The sequence below is a fragment of the Cryptomeria japonica genome, chromosome 9 (assembly GCF_030272615.1).
Source record: "Cryptomeria japonica chromosome 9, Sugi_1.0, whole genome shotgun sequence".
In the NCBI taxonomy this organism is placed as follows: Eukaryota; Viridiplantae; Streptophyta; class Pinopsida; order Cupressales; family Cupressaceae; genus Cryptomeria; species Cryptomeria japonica.
Window position 1 is genome coordinate 141,510,004 of NC_081413.1, and position 17,175 is coordinate 141,527,178.

A 17,175-nucleotide genomic window follows, 5' to 3' on the forward strand; every position below is an offset into this window, starting at 1 on the left:
GAGCACACAAGTCAAATTTATTAATTTTCTTTTTCTTCACTGCCGCATATGATAATTTGTCAGCATAAAATTGCTTTTGTTCTTCCTTCTTACGGGACCAAAAAATTATTTGCCCACTCACAGATTGTATGTGAGATACAATAGATTGCAAAGAATTGGCAAGGTTTGTCCTATGGGAGTTTGTTCCAGTGGGATCTTTTAGCCTTGTGATTAAACCTTCAAGCTCTTTTTGGCTATTTTCTATTTGACCTAATAGGTTTTCTTGTGTACCTATGGGGTGTCTAGGGATTGTAGGAGGTTCTTGATGTGCTTCTTCTTCAATATGGTCTTCATGAGGAGCTGATTGATGTGCTTCTTCTTCAATATGGTCTTCATGAGGAGGTGATTGAGTGTTTTCAATATTTTTTTGTCTAATCTCATTTTCTGATAATGAAAATAAATTTAAATCAATAAACCTAGTTTAATCTTCAAATTAATAAAAAAAAATGACAATAAGATAATAAAAATACATACCTCTTCGAGCTCTTCTATGGCGTGGCGGCATTTTGATGAGAGATGGACAACTTAATGCCCAATTTCAAGCTTTTACAAAGGGCTAGCGCAAGAAAATAACACCCAAAAATGCCAAAACGCGGGTTTGGAATGCAAAAATGCGGAGCAAGGGTTTTTTGCTATTTATAATGCACATAAGACACACACCTTATAAGGAGTGCGCACTATAGGGCGCGCGCCTTATGCGCTTTTTAATTTTTTTTTGAAGTGTGGCACCTTTTTGGTACCACAACTTCGTGCATATACCCCATTGTAGGTAAATTGCTTACAATTCTATATGCTAAATTCATTCGATAGGCCATGTAGTGAATGTCAACCATGTATGGTGCAATACTAGTTTGTAATCTTGCGCAAAGACCGGTCATTTGACCTTGCATTACTACAGCTCCAACAACTCCAACACACACCAACTTCTTGGCAATTGTCAAGTCATCCATACCAGCAATTTCATTCAAAGCTTTCTTAACTTCCAAATATAAATCTTCTGCTGTTGAATTGCCCCTCATTTTACGAACACAGAGTAGATGAGCTCAGCGGACGTGTTCTTTTACGGTATACACATGCATACAAACCCAAGCAGTGTTATCTACCGCAGTAATTTCATCTATGGATAATGAAATAAAATTTGACTCTTTTACACTCTCTTGTAAATTTTTCTTTTCCACCTCAGCGAGACAGTTTGCCATTTCCCATCCAGCTTTTATTGACCAATGTGACATAGGATAGTGAGGAACATTCAAAAAAGATAATAAATTACTAAATTCTGGGAAATCTTTCATAGGAAGCCCTCTCGACAAAATATGAAAAAAAACACTCATCTGAATAGTCTTTGTCAGGTTTGCATCTTTCGCTACATGTTCAAGCCCAACCTTGATTGTATTTCCAAATCCACTAGTACCAATCAATGTCGTTTTGTGGTTATGCTCTTCATATTCCGCAGCATACTTAACATGAAGACATTCTTCCTTTGATTTCCATCTTACTACTCGTGTTTCCTTTTTGTCTATGATCTATTTTTCATAAACCTTACCAATATGATTTTCTATGGTGTCAAGCTTTAGTTGCATCTTCTTCTCTCTTTTAGTTTTCCAGCTACAAATCTTACACCTGCATTCTGTTGGTTGTTCATCATTGTTTGGGACCGGTTCAATGAATGGGTACTTTGCTACCCAATCAATCTTAAAACTCCTTGTCATCTCCCACTCTCACCCCAGTTTTACTTTCCTTTTTCTTTTCTTCCTACCAACATCATCTTCAGGACTAGGATTTGCATCCAAGTGAATTATCTCATTGTGTGTATCCCTTAGAACATCTTCTGCCGTGTCGGTATTGTCATCCTCATTTGATGCATTTAACTCAATGACAATCCCAACTTGTGGTGGTGGTGAGCTACTGTGAATGGCTTCTGTAACTACAAAAGTTGATGGACCAGAAACTTTGCCAATTTCAAAGAAAGACTTTATGGTAGTATCTTTAAGTTTAAGTTTTGGGCATTTTGATGGACTCTCAATCCCTTCAGTTTCACCACCCTGAGGAGTCTTACCCTTGTCTGACATCCCAATCCCTTCACCACCTTGAGGAGTCTCAGTCTCACCCTTGTGTGACATCTCAATCCCTTCACCACCCTGAGGAGTCTCACCCATGTCTGACTGTGACATCTTGAGTCTTGACCTCTCACTATGAATTAAAAGTTAAAACTAATACTATCAAGTATGAATAAATGATTACTCACCTTTATGCCTTCTCAATTCTCTGAATCGGGAATTAGGTATGCCTGGACTTGTGTTACAGGATTGTAACTCTGGCCCTTTGCCCTAAAATGAACTTCGACTTTCTAACTCAATTTGTGGAATACGAATTGAGACTTGAGAGCTCCCAATTTACTAATCAGACAGGAACAAATTGTAAGAAAGAGTGTATTTATAGCAATCCATGATTGCATTTTTGGCGAATTACGCGGGGCCCAGGTGTCGCAATTGCCAATAAACATTCAATTTAATTGCATTTTTGGCGAATTACGTGGGCGTGCAATGAACATTTAATTTAAGCGGGGCGAAAAGGGTCCTCGAATGCTTATAATGTTTTAATTGATATTGGCGAGTTTGGCCGACGCGTGCAATGAACATTTAATTTATCATTGGTGAATTAGGTCCTAGGTATGTGGTTATTTTACTATTGCTGGCGAATAATGGAGGTGATCTAATACCCACGTCCGAGTGATTCCAGGCAAATATTACGGGCATGCACGTCGATGGTGTGTGGTCAATGGTGAAGCCAGTTTCTACAGTGTACCGTTAACCCCAAAATTTCGGGTGATTTGACCACGATGTTGCCCCAGACTATTCACGCGAAATTCGCTAATTGGCGAAGATTCGCCACTAAAAAACTCTCTGGTTAAATGTTTGGGTGACAATGTGCCTGTTAAATTGGTTCGTTTTGCTGCTCGAGTTTTGTAGTGTTTCATGGTGGCTTTGATAGGATGCGTGTTGTATAAGATATTTTGACTGATGTTTATCTGAACAATGTATATTTTGATATTGTATATTAATATAAACATAAATTATTACCGACCCAAAAAAAAGTGTAAAATAGATGTTCAACTATAACAAAAAATTATGAATTACAACATGTGCATTTAATCACCTGTACATTTACTATGTGATAATCTCTTTTTATAAGGCAAAATTGTATAAAGAATAAGCTTATTATTAACAGATTTTCTTAGTGTTAATTAACTACTTGAAATATAGTAATAAAATTTAAATTTAAAATATTTAGTAATACTTTAAAATTTTAGTTCAGAGACTAAGGTTTTTATAAGAAAATGAAATAAAGCTACAATAATTTGTGTTAATATTTAATATTATATTTTATTGATTAATTTTAGTATAGATGTTTTTCATTTATCTAATTTATTTATTTTTATTCAAAATATTATTTCAATGAACTAAAATATATATTTTTTAATTTTAATAAAAATAAATTTATGTTTTATATATTTGGAAAGTTAGAATGATTTTGATTTGTATCTATTCTTGAAATTTGAGATAACTAGATACTATTTTAGAAATTTTATTTTTTAAGTATAACGACATGTTCCCATGCGGCTGCTTAAGCTTATTTTTGCTAGCAGCCGCTGCTCAACTTTTTTAGGAAATATCTATGGAGCTGGTGGTCCCATGAGTATTTATTTTTCTGCTTATTTTTTAAGGGAAATCCTAAAATCGATATTAATAATATTAGTAATAATTTGTGCACAATAAAAATTAAAAAATAAATGTTAAAAAAAAAGAGGGAAATAAATTTGTGGAGCCACGTGACATTTTTAGCAATATGCAGTTGCTGCTTATTTCCAGCCCCCCTTATTTTCCCATAGCTTATTTTCGATTCCTAAATAATAGCTGCTCCACTTAAATAGCAAAAGATTCTAAATTATCCTTTTCCAACAATTTTAAATTTGCATGGGAACACTCCAACTGCTTAAAATTAAGCAGAAAATGGAGTTAAGCAACCACATGGGAACATGGCCTAAGATTGAGAATCTATTTTTTAGCCCCAATCTACAAAAGATAGAAACATAAATAATAACTATAAGAACCTTTGTGCTAACAACCCTTATACTACATGTAGTAAGAATGCAACATAAAAGATAAATAGGAGTACACATCATAAAAAACCTATACTATACAACATGAAGTAGATACATGCTATCAAGGTACTAGCTATTCAAAATGGTGTCTCCAAGTAAATATCAAATTGAATTTCTACTTAAAATGATGTCTCAAGGTAAACATTAAATACACATCCAAAGAAAGTCTCTAGAATTAAGTCATATTGATGTTTCAATTTAAGATCCATTTGAATCAGATAAAAAATATTGAAAAAAATTATGTTATAAAATTTAATAATTTTCAAATAAAAATTAAATTCCAATTTCAAAAGTCAATATGATGCCCTTCCCATAATAGACCTTAAAGAAGATTCTTGAGGCCTTTCCCACAAAGAGCAACCCTAATTTGTTGCTTTCAAAATTATGAAATCAATGATTATATGTAAGATAATTATGTATTGTATATTATACTTAACTCTACATTTTAAATTATTGTCACCAAGATATTTAAATTGTAGATGATGATATGCTTGAATATGTCCCAAAAAGGCTTGCCAATCAATATGTTTATTTTTTAAAATTAAGTTGTATTTGTTTATATTTAGTTCTTTTCACATCTCCCAATCAATTGACATTTATTGTAAATAATTGCTTCAAAGAAAAATAATTTTCATTTTCCTTCCACCAGTACATCACTCAACCTATACCTTCCTATCAGGGTAACCATTGCACCTCTTTTTGGTACAAATGTTAGTTTCTAAAATCAAAACCCAAAATATGATACTCATAAATTAAAGTGAAAAAAACCACGGCAGATTTTTTAACATAACGAAAGCTTTTCCTTTTACTACCTAGTTTATACTGTTGTAGCATAGAAAATGAAAACGATAACGTATTAGGGGAAGAGCACCATTAGTTGAGCATGTACCAATTGTTGTGAGGGTTGTTGATACCTTTTGTTCCAAAAATTGAACAAATAAAACCTATTGTTTGAAACATAAAATATCATTTTTTGTTAGGAAATGTACCAATAGTTGTTAGGAAATGTAGTAATATTGTAAAAAGTAACCAATCAAGTGATGCCATATCAGCTGCACAACTATTGGGGCCTCTTTTGCATGCCTATCAGTCTCACATTTTTTTTGGGCTGTTTTGGACACCTTGTCAAAAAGCATGTTGATGTGGCACCATACTTGATGATGTGGTTCTGAAAGCTTAGTTGTAAGCAAGGGACTTGCCAAGTAAGCTACTGTAAAAAATTGGGAGTGATTTGAAATTTTCACGTAAGATTTTGAGAAACACGAAATTAGGGTGCTCAACTACTGATCTTAAATTTAATAATTCTTTTAACCTTTACATATGGAATAAAATACTAATGACAAAGAAAACGGAAACTAAAACAGAAGAGGATGAATTTTAAAATGGTTGTGAGCCTGCCCATATAAGTCAATGCTTAAAATGTGCATGTGCCGTTAACCCCGGCCCCCCCTAACTACAAATAAATAAATAAATAAATATTTTCAAAATGTATCGTGGCACTGGCGATCACCTCACCTCTGCGCTCGAACTCTTTTACTGTACTAGGGGCCTCCGCTTTCATTGTCAGGCAAAGAAATGAATAAGATATGGTGGAGGAAGCACAGCTGCCTCAATTCTCCTCACTCCTCCATCCTTGAACACTCAGCTATTTCAATGGAGTGTAACTAGTTTGTTTTTTTCTTCTCTAACCTCCTTCGTCTTCAGTCTAATATTCTTCGTATTTTCTGTCTCAAAGAATTTGAATTAATTGCAACGAGGTCTAAGTTCAACGTAATTTCTATGTTTCTTCTTTTATAATCTCCTCAATTTTCAATCTAGTATTTTTATGATTTTTCTTTTTTAGGTTTCTCTCAAAAACTGAATTAATTATCATCAAGTGCAAGTTCTGCGTAGCTTCTATGTTTTTTCTTGCCTAATCTCCTCAGTGTATTATTCTTATGGCTTTCTTTTTGTGGGTTCTTTCTCTCAGACTTTGTATTATTCCAATGAAGCGTAAGTCTTGCATGATTTCCATTTGTTTTTTTAATAATTTTCTGTCTCCAGTCTAATATTTTAATGACTTTCTTTGTCATCCTCTCACAAACTTTGAATTATTCCAATGAAGTGTAAATCCTGACTTTGAATTATTCTACTCAAATGTAAGTCCTGTGTAAGTTCTGTGTAGCTTCTACATTTATTCTTCTCCAATCTCCTCAATCTTCAGTCTTTATTCTTATCATTTTCTTTGCGAGTCCTCTCCCAAAGATTTCGAAGTGGTGCGTAATTTCTGAGTCTCTTCCTTGTCATTGTTGAGATGGTTCATAGTAATTGATATTTCCATTCACTTGCCCCTGCTTCATTCTGCTATTTATGAGATCACCTATTCGGTGGTAAAGCAGTTTCATAATGTCTCTTGACACGACTTTGAAGATTGTGGAGGAGGTTTGGAAACCAGGTGTATTCATTTATAAAAGTTTGAGCGGTTCTGATTGTAAGAAACTTGAACAAATTGTGAATAGTTTGTTGCCGACCGTCACAGAGATGTGTGAGTCGAGTCCGGGATCGTTACCAAATTCATGTGTGGAAAATTTTCCAAAATTCCTTAACAAAATTGCCGAGGGCAATCAGCTGGTAGAAGAGTACAAAAAATGTATCAATCCAGTCCGGAAAATCAAGATCAACGAACGCGTTAAGAAGCTGGAGAAGTCTATTACCGAATTCATTCAAAAAGATCTTCAGGTCGTCATGGCGAGCGCGCAGGCTTATCTCTCGACCCAACTGGAAAGTATGCGTGGCGTTCAGGTTTCAGTCTCCACCAAACTGGAAACGTTGAGTGAAGGAATGGAAACTGTGCGTGTACAGGTAGAAGCAATGGAAACTGGGATGCAAACTCTGGGTAAAACTGTGAGTGAAGGAATGGAAACTGTGTGTGTACGGGTGGAATCTGTGCAACAAGGAGTAAATAATTTAATATCCAAAATTGAGGAACAACAAATTAAGAGAGCAGGGCAGCCGCAGGATGAAAACATCTGCAGGCCGCCAGATACGCCAAGCGGCTTCCGGGGTTTCGATGAACACATAGAGAAGGTGAAGACGCTTGTGCTGGCGGATGGAGTGAATGTCATTGAAATTACAGCAATGGGTGGTGCCGGAAAATCAACACTTGCAGCGGCCGTTTGTAATGACGATGAAATCAGAGGTAACATCAGCTTGTCCGTTTGCTTTACAGTTTACAAAGATAACCTATCTTAATGCCTCTAAATTCTCTTCTAGCTTCAACTTGTCCTGTTTTCGCATCGGATCTTTAAGTAGACCGTTAATTTAGAACAATAGTAGGATTTAAAGTGCTCAAATTTAGATTAATTATATACATAGATTTTTTAATTTGATTGTGTAATATTTTCAAAATTGGTTTTGTTTTGGATTATATCAAAACAATGATGAATCAAATTGATTTAAAATTACATTCATGATTGTCTAGTTGGAGAACATAAAATTATCATAGTTGGTCTTGCTAAGTATCTCATTTTCATTGGAATTGTCAAAGATCGATCAAATTGGATTTGTGTTTAAATAAAATTAAAAAAAACTGTCATTCACTTGATCCCCAATCAGTTTGAGCACTGAGCAGTGAGATAATGTGACTGGCTGTTGACCCAGCAACCCCACTGATAATTTACGTTTTACGTTGTTACCAAATTGAATTTACGCCCTTCAGTTTTACCCTGTATTTGTAACTCTCAGATAGGAAAAGGAATATTTCTAAACTTTACCATTGTTGCAGGGCACTTTAAGGACAGGGTAATATACATTGTAGTTTCAAAAAGCGTAGATCTTCTAAGTATTCTGAAGACCTTGTGGAGAAACATTGTTGGTGTGGAAGCACCTGATTTTACAGGTGTTGAGCACGCACATGATCAATTGCAATTGCAAATAAATTTGACAAAAAATGAACCAATTCTGGTAGTATTGGATGACATTTGGTCGAATTTCGAGGTAGGAAAACTGCTGTTTGAAGGGAAGCAATACAAGACTCTAGTAACTACCAGAGCTAAAAGCGTCACCCCAAAGGGTCCGAGGACACGCAATTATAAACTACCGTCATTGCAACCGAAGTATGCTCTGTCACTTTTCTGTCACTATGCCTTTGACAAACCTTCCATTCCAATTGGTCGTGACAAAGAACTGATCGAAAAGGTAGCCTCCTCGCAATACCTTACCTGTTCTTAGTTTACTTGGTCTCTTCAATTGAATTCGCCAGGTTTAACTTTATTAATGTGCAGGTGCAACAACAGTGTAAAGGTCTGCCACTAGCTCTTAAAGTAATCGGTCGATCTCTGTATGGTGAGTCCGACCCTGTTTGGGAACGAGTTGAGAAAAGCCTTTCAGCAGGAGAACCTTTCAGGGATGATCACAAAGGGAGCCTTCTTAATAAATTGAAAACAAGCATAGATGTACTGGAGGACAATGAAAGAGAGTGCTTTTTGGACCTGGGTGCATTCCCACAAAGAAAAACCATTCCTGCAAAGGAATTGGTAGACATTTGGGTTTATGTTCGTAGAATGAAGTGGGGCCAAGCTGAAATGCTTTTATGGAAATTTGAAGATCACCATCTACTGGATTTGAAGAAGAATCCCGGGTAAGGAGCTACTTATAGTGAACTGTTTTCTATCTTCATTATGTCCCTTTTGCATGATACTATAGTCGCTTGATGGAAGGGGTTCTGAGATCAACTTTGAAATCAAAAGTTTAAACTTCTTGAATGGTTTAGGTATGAATTTATTTTAAGATTTTGTAGTTCAGTATTATTGAATTGTACAGAAAGTGGACTTCAACTTGAGTGGAAGAACAGAAGCAAGTAGAATTCTTTTTTAACTTTTCGCCTGATTTGTTATGTTTTCAAACCTATTTGGTAGTTGAAACATGTTGTGATAAATAGATTTTATTCAATCTTATTTTTCTCGTTCCTGATACCATAATTTTTCAATAACACGTTTCCCAAACGTATCATACCAGGACTGCGGATAATACAGATGACTGCATAGATGGATATTCCTTTTCCCAACATGGTGTAATGAGAGACTTGGCTCTGTATTTGGCTAATCAGGACAATAAAACTCAGTGTAGGAGGCTATTTATGCCTACAATGGAAAATGATTTTCCACCAGATTGGGAAACATCTAAAGCCCAGGTCGTTTCCATTCACACGGGTAAGTGCTACAGCTGGTATTTTAGATTATAATTCAAGTTTGCCTGTATTTTCCTTCCTACTCTAAAATATTGAAAATTTACCACAAGTAGGATCTTTTCCATAAAATCAATCATACCATAGCTTTGACTTCAGTGTTTGTTGGGAATATTTAGGGGCAATGCAGGACACAGACTGGCCCAAAATGGAGTTCCCTGAGGTGGAAGCTTTGGTTTTATATTTCACTGCAAGTGAATATTGCATTCCAACGTTCCTGCACACAATGAAAAATCTCAAAGTTTTAATAATCCATAACAATGATGGAGTAAAACGAAGCAAGCTCAGTGGAGTGGCAGGTTTTCAAGAACTTTCTCAACTTAAAACTCTGCATCTTGAAAAGGTGACAGTTCCTCAGGAATGCAAGGTCTTGAAAAGTTTGGAGAAAATACACATGATTCTATGTGAGGGCCTTGGTAGGGATAAAACGATCGACTTTCCTGAGCTTTTGGAATTTAATGTGGACTACTATATTGATCTTGAGGAGTTGCCAGCAGGACTCTGTTCTTCAATTTCCCTGAAAACATTGTCAGTTACTCATTGCCATCGCCTTGCAAGGCTACCTGATGAGCTGGATAAGCTTGGATCACTTAAGGAAATAAGATTGTGTGAATCTCTAGGTTTGGAAACAGTTCCATCCTCCATATGCGGTCTTAAAAAACTAAGACTCCTTGACATCTCATCGTGCATACATTTGAAGCTGAGCTGGGGAGACCGCTGTAAATTGAAGGATACTCTTCAAACATTAACCAAACGGACATCCCTTAAACGGGTTATTTGTGATGAGAAAAATGAATGGCTGTTCAAACCGAGCTCCAGGACTGATCTTAAGGTTCAAGCTGTTAAGGAGAAAGAATCCAATTTGGATTGGTTGGATTGGGAAGGAAGGAAATTAGAGTTCTGAATAGGTACACCATACAATATGCTGTGTTGGAGGCTCTTTGCCGTGTACGGTTTCTTAAGAAAATGAGTTTTGATAGACATATCATACAATACTATATTTTATGTATACAACACATGATAATGATCATTTTGAATGCTATTAAATATAAGGTTAGTATGAGGTGGTTGGAAACAAGCTATGAAATGCAAGCATTGTGTTATTTAACTGATATCTTTTATAATTCATAGATTTATGAAGTATAGAAATATTAGACTCTTCAAAGATTAAGAGTTGCAAAACTTTGATTTAAATTGCAAAGTTAATTAGTTAAGATATAAAGAATAATAAGGTAAATAATATTTGGAAAAATAATAAATTAATTGCTAGTATAGGTTAGGGAGACTTGCTAGATCCAAAAAGATTGTTGAAGATAAGTATGCAAGCCTTAATCAATATTGTGCATTTTGACTTTTCATCTTATTTTATGAAAGTATTCTTTTTGTCTCTTTATTTCATTTCCTCTCGTGTAATTCATCTCATTTTCTATGGTCCATATCATGTGAACCAAATATTGTTAGTATAAATTGCAATCATAAAAAAAAATAGTAAACTATAACAATTTATTTGTGATAGAAACCATAATATCATTGAATAATGAATTTGGTCTATATATAGTGAATATCCTAACAAAAGAATAATTACATAAACAAATCATATATAATAATGGTTTGTTTCTATTTCAATTTCAATCTTTAACTTAGATAAATCATTCCAAATGTACTTGCCAACTATTTTGGAAAAGGTTAGGGTGTTGCATTATAGATTCCTTTAGTTGGCTTTAACAGTCAATGTCGTGTTCATTATTTGTTAGCGATTGATGTTGATTTCTAATATCACTAGTAGTCAACTAATTTAAATAACCTAGAGTTTTAGATGGTTTAAACATTATAATATGAAATTAATTGTGCTATGGATACAATATCTTTTATAAAATTTTGACTCGACAATGTTCGATCTAATGAACAAAGTCAAGAATTATCACACAATTGGATTCAATTTAAAGATTCATGCATACTAAAAAAGCATCACATATGTAATTGTATTGAAGAAGGTTCATCTTTGATTTTGTTAGTTTAGTAAAATCTATAACACTTCTATTGAAAGGATAAAGATTTTAAATGGAATCCTAAAAGTAGAGAAGTTTTTTAAAAAATCAAACAAGTCATTTAAACTACTTTGGCCTTGAAAAAACTAGACTTTTTAAAAGAAATCATCATATATGTTGGTGGTGGTGACCATAATATTACAACAATCATGACATAGAGGGATGTTTTTGAAAAATGGAAACACCTTATTTCTCTCAATTCAAGAACCATCAAAGAATATGTGGTTAAGTATAACTTTGTCGAGCAACAAACTTATGCTCTAGCCAAAGGTAGATTAAAATTTTTAGATATCTCATTTTAGGAAATAAAGTTATAGTATTTTTTATGTCTTCTTCTATTAGAGAGTATATCATAGAAGGAGAAATAATTGATCTTGGAAAAGAGAAAGTTAGATCACTAGGATCATGGAATATGATATTGATATCAAACCTAAGAAGTGTTAGTGTAGATTTTTATTTTTCCTATGATAGGGGGTATTTCTTTTTACCTACACATATTATTTAAGCTTGCTTAGGTTTATTAGGAGCGATTAAAATGAGGACAAATAGTGGAATACATCATCTACATGTGTCACTCTCTCCCTATTGAGCTACAACTCATTTGGACTAGCTAGGAGTTGAACCTAGGACCTTCCATTTTCTATTGAAGATCTCTACCAACTGATTTATTAGCTCCTCTATAGTTAGCCTATATCATTAATCCACGTATGTCTTATTTCCAACAATCCAACATAATCAACAATGTAGGTGATTGGGGCTTCTATCAATGAAAATATTCTTCCTTCCAAAATATGAAAAGTATGAAAGAAAGTAATATTTTTCTTTTATTTATTTATTTGATTGTTTAATATTAATCATTAAATCAGCCAATAATGATAATTTAATAAAATATTGAATAAAATAAAATATTGAATAAAATAAAATATTGTATATTAAGGGTCGTGACATCCCTTTCCCCTTAAATAATGCATCAATCAAATTAAGACTTACTTGCCTCCCCAAAATAGGTTCAACAAAAGAATGCAATCTAACTTTCATTGATTTCTAGCAAATGCTCAAGAAGATGATAACATACACATTCATAAAAGCAATCACTATAGAGGACAAATACTACGTGAGTGTGTGGATTCCATCTCTACCATTCAGTTTCAAGAGACTAGACTACCTCTCTCTGATAGTGTTCCCTTTCCTTTTGTTTTGGTGTGTTGACATAACCATCACACTTATAGAAACAACATTCACATGTTAGTCCTTGTTAGTGCCCAAAATTCCAAATGAAATGAAAAATTTCTCAAGAATTTCATACTTATCGAATAACATTTAATTTCTTTTATCATGCGTACCTGCACTTACCCTTGTAGTTACATTATTTGTCCAAGTGGCTAAGTACTCTTCATCATAGCTCTTGTCATGCACTTTTTCCTATAATCACTTGGACCATCTTTTAGCTCATTCACAAATATCAATGCCTCAAAGAAAGATCATTTCAATGTTCTATATTTCAACATAAAAATATTCATATGAAAAATATAATAATTCAATTAAGCGCTATAAAAATATAGATCACAACTTGATCTTACATAAAGAATAATGAATAAATTATTCATGCATACCTCTTCAAGTAATACTTAGGTGTGTACCTATCTTTCCATGCATAAGTTCACATATCACCTAAAAGATTAGTATTCACCTAGCTAATTCATGTGACCTAGGCATCATGCCCATCTTGTCACTATCCAATCATGTGACTTAGGCATCATGCCCATCTCGTCACTATCCAATCATGTGACCTAGGCATCATGCCCATCTTGTCACTATATAATCATGTGACCTAGGCATCATGCATATCTCGTCACCATCCAATCAGTGACCTAGGCCTCATGCCCATCTCTTCACCATCCAATTAGTGACCTAGGCCTCATGCCCATCTCGTCACTATCTAATCATGCAACCTAGGCATCTTGTCGATCTCATCACTTTCTAATCATGTGACCTAGGCATCATGCCCATCTCATCACAACATGCATATAGTGCATAGAAAATTAATATTGACATCACATTCATACAAACTCAGATGCAATCATGACATCATTATACTAGAGTCAAGTTATATATACTCATTTCACTCAATATCAACACATAGAGCATCTATATATTCTCATGACTGTTTGTGCAATGCATCTTACAAAAGTTGACATTAACTTCAACATACATATCATTAAACATTATTCACTTTATGCATGGTATTACATCTTTTAATATTTCAAAATAAAAGTTTTTTGGTTTAATCAAGATATCAATACACATTTAAGTTTGGCAGTTCTCTACTATTTGCTCCCTTAAACAATCTATCAATGCCCACCTTGAACATGATAGTGAACATCATAATCACATCTAAGGACTAGCAACATGAACACAAAGTCTAGCCACCACAAGAATGTAAAAAACAATATCAAAAGGAAGTACCATGTTTCCAAATCAAAATTACAAAAATGACCAAACATAAATAAGTAAAGTATGCTCAAGAATTACAAGACAGAGAAAGCCTTGGTGACTAGTTCATCATAAGAAAAATTAAAATTTCATAGGTAGCCTTCAATTCATAGTTTTCATCAATAATAGCAAATAAGCATCAAAGTATGAAATACAACTTCACATAAATAGTGTGACTAACACTTATCACATTGAGGAAGCAGAAGCTACACAACACCTTGCGTCCAAGGTGTGCTAGAGAACATGACCATTGACACAATAGTCAAGTCATAAGACTTCAATATTATGTATATATCTATCAATTATTCGTAAAAAAAAATCAAGCTCAATTACAAACACTTTAGTACATTATAATGGTATATGTATGCAATAGTCAACCTTCATTTGATTATGCCTCCTGAGTCTTGATATGACTATCAATAAATCCATTTATTCTCTTCTATGATTTCATGCACCTTTGCAAAATGAATCATGTATATGCATTTACAATTTTCCAAAGAGTTTTCATCTAAAGCATATGATATGCTAAGTTCTCTCCAAAGAAACTAATGCAGATTTGAAATCATAAATCTTTTCTTAAATGATCAATCACAAAAAAAAAAAACACAAACACTTTTTCTTGCATCTCACATGCAATATGCATCTATATTAGGATTAATACTAGCATAAATAAAACATGTTGATTCTCCTATTATGCAAACATGCAATCATCAATCTTTGTTGTAAATGCATCAATCACTCAATGCAAGTTATATTTTCCAATCATCAATGATAGATATGCTATTTAAGCAACCGTTGCCCAATCACAATAATCACTAGAGTGCACAAGCATGACATACAAACATTTCAAGGTTTTATCTAACCTTTTCAAATCACCAAACAAGGGCAATCAAATAATCACACATATACATGAAGTCTCAACTAGAAATCATATGCAAAAGGGATTTTCCCTTGAAAGCGGTTATTCTAAAGGGTTTCAAGCAAGGGACACCTTCCCTTCCTATTATGTGTAATAAAATGTAGGAGGATAACTCCCTCACTACTCAAATTGATCCAACATTATTCAACTATTGAATGATCAATTCTAAGTACTTACGTACACATATGCTAAGCACTACCTAATTGGAGATTCATGCGATCAAGTGTGGCAACTTAACGCAATGAACTCAAGGTCCTAGTGTGGAACCTAGAGCTCTGATACCAAATGTAAAGACCTTCATATTATTAAAATATTAAATTTCATAATTACAATTTAGTTTTATACAAAATTTCACATAATTAAGAATATCACTTTAACAATTAATCCATTATGCTCATATACCAAAAACTAGTTACATAATGTTATAACTCAACATAATGTTTGATTACATAAGCCAAGAGATTGGTTAACCATAATGAAAATTACTTATGTTACAAAAGACCATAAAGTCAAATATAATGAATTATATAAAACAAAGCTGAATATCATCTTGACAGGGACTCCCAACATCTATCTCCCACACTTACATTACGGGTGAGAACATTGTCGGAGCGCTTTACCACCCAATCATAAAGCATTTACGCTTCCCAAGAGTACTTCCTGAGAAGAAGAATCGTCGACCCTACATGAAGAAGTCTAGCAACTTGAAACTAACAAGGGATGGAATCTGGTGTAGCTTAGTGTATCCACAATCTATGATGCTATTGTAACAACGCTAAGATATGTAAGAGAGTGAAAATATAATGATTCACTTAGGAATCATATGCTAAGAGATCAATAGAACTTTGGCCAAAGATCTTTTAGGGCCAACTACTAGCATATGAGTAAAAGCAGAGACTTAAACCTCTTTGGAAACTCACCCTTCTCTTTTACTCCATATTCGGCACCTATCCAATACACATAAAATACACATTGAAAACACAATAGTGCATACAAAATAGGCACCAAGCATACATATCACTTATTGAAACACAACAAACCATACTCGAGCTTGCAACATGCTAATGCATCTATGTAATATGAATACAAATGTGCGTAGGAACATACATAGTCATATAAAGACACAAATGTGCTAAGAAGTGCATCAATCTATGCATTATCAATGTCTATTCGCAAGAACGCCACATTTTGCATCTATCTAGATACCTTCAAACGTTGGTAACTAAATGTAACATATTAATACTAATTGATTTACATGGCGACAATGTCAAAGGAAATTACTCACATAATTAAATGCACATTCTTGCATATCTAACTAACACTTGTAGTCCAGTTTGAGTATAAGGTTGTCAATATTGTAAATGAGCAAAACATGGAAGGCAATTAAGGCATAGATGAGTATCAATCTATTAATTAAGTTGATGTCAACAAGATTTAATATTGAATCACCCTTCTTTTCACAAAAGGGTATACTTAATAACTAACCAGTGATCATTTAAGAGATGCAAAAGGCTTATCATAAAACACTATTCGACTAAAGTTTTGAACACCACCTCGTCCATATTACATTTTCATAGCATTTCTACTAAGAGACTTGTAAGTGATACTCTAAGTCAAAGCCATTATCTAGAGGATTATAATGAATCTCCTCACAAATATAGATAGTCATAAATACTTGCACCTACTTGAGATTCCTTATAATTTTCCATAACATTATCTAATGTTAAATGAATTTCAATAACTATCTTCGGTTAAAATAAAATTGTAAGTGAAACACTAAGCTCCAAGAATAAATTCTTAAACTTCTATTTTGTATTCTTGTAAATTTTTCTTGTAACATAATAGCTCCTTTCATTAGTTAATCAATATAAGTCCCATAAAATGATAAATGAACCTAAAATATTTCTTATAAATAAATATTTATGTTCAACTATATATTCATCTTCTTTATTTCAAATAACCAAAATCTTGCAATATTCATTCATTTAATAATAAACAATTTAAATCTCAAAACAAAAGAACATATAACACCACTATTTAAGTTTTTCTATGGTAACTCCCTTAAAATAAATTTTATAAAAAAAATACTAAATCTAAATTTTGTTTCATATCTAATATAAAGCCATTGAAAGTGGAATAAATAGAAATTCTAAATTCCTACATATAAATAATCTTTCCCTATTCTCACTTAATCTTTCTTTTCCTAGTCTTAAGTGAGGGATATAATATTTAGAAGAAAAAGCTATATTTAAGGAATATTAAATTCCTCTTTTAAGGGGATTTTAGATGG

The 17,175-nt window shown here is 33.5% G+C and overlaps 2 protein-coding genes across 2 annotated transcripts; both read left to right on the forward strand.

The window, feature by feature from the left end:
- The first annotated feature begins 6,586 nt into the window (after nt 1-6,586).
- LOC131060244 (probable disease resistance protein At4g33300) lies at nt 6,587-8,831 on the forward strand. The gene is made up of 3 exons (XM_057993417.2): nt 6,587-7,379; nt 7,965-8,377; nt 8,464-8,831. The coding sequence occupies exons 1-3, from the start codon at nt 6,587-6,589 to the stop codon at nt 8,821-8,823; spliced, it is 1,566 nt and encodes a 521-aa protein (XP_057849400.2). The 3' UTR covers nt 8,824-8,831.
- Nucleotides 8,832-9,254: 423 nt separating this feature from the next.
- Nucleotides 9,255-10,329, forward strand: LOC131858313 (probable disease resistance protein At4g33300). Its single transcript, XM_059211512.1, has 2 exons — nt 9,255-9,390; nt 9,545-10,329. The coding sequence occupies exons 1-2, from the start codon at nt 9,255-9,257 to the stop codon at nt 10,327-10,329; spliced, it is 921 nt and encodes a 306-aa protein (XP_059067495.1).
- Nucleotides 10,330-17,175: the final 6,846 nt, after the last annotated feature.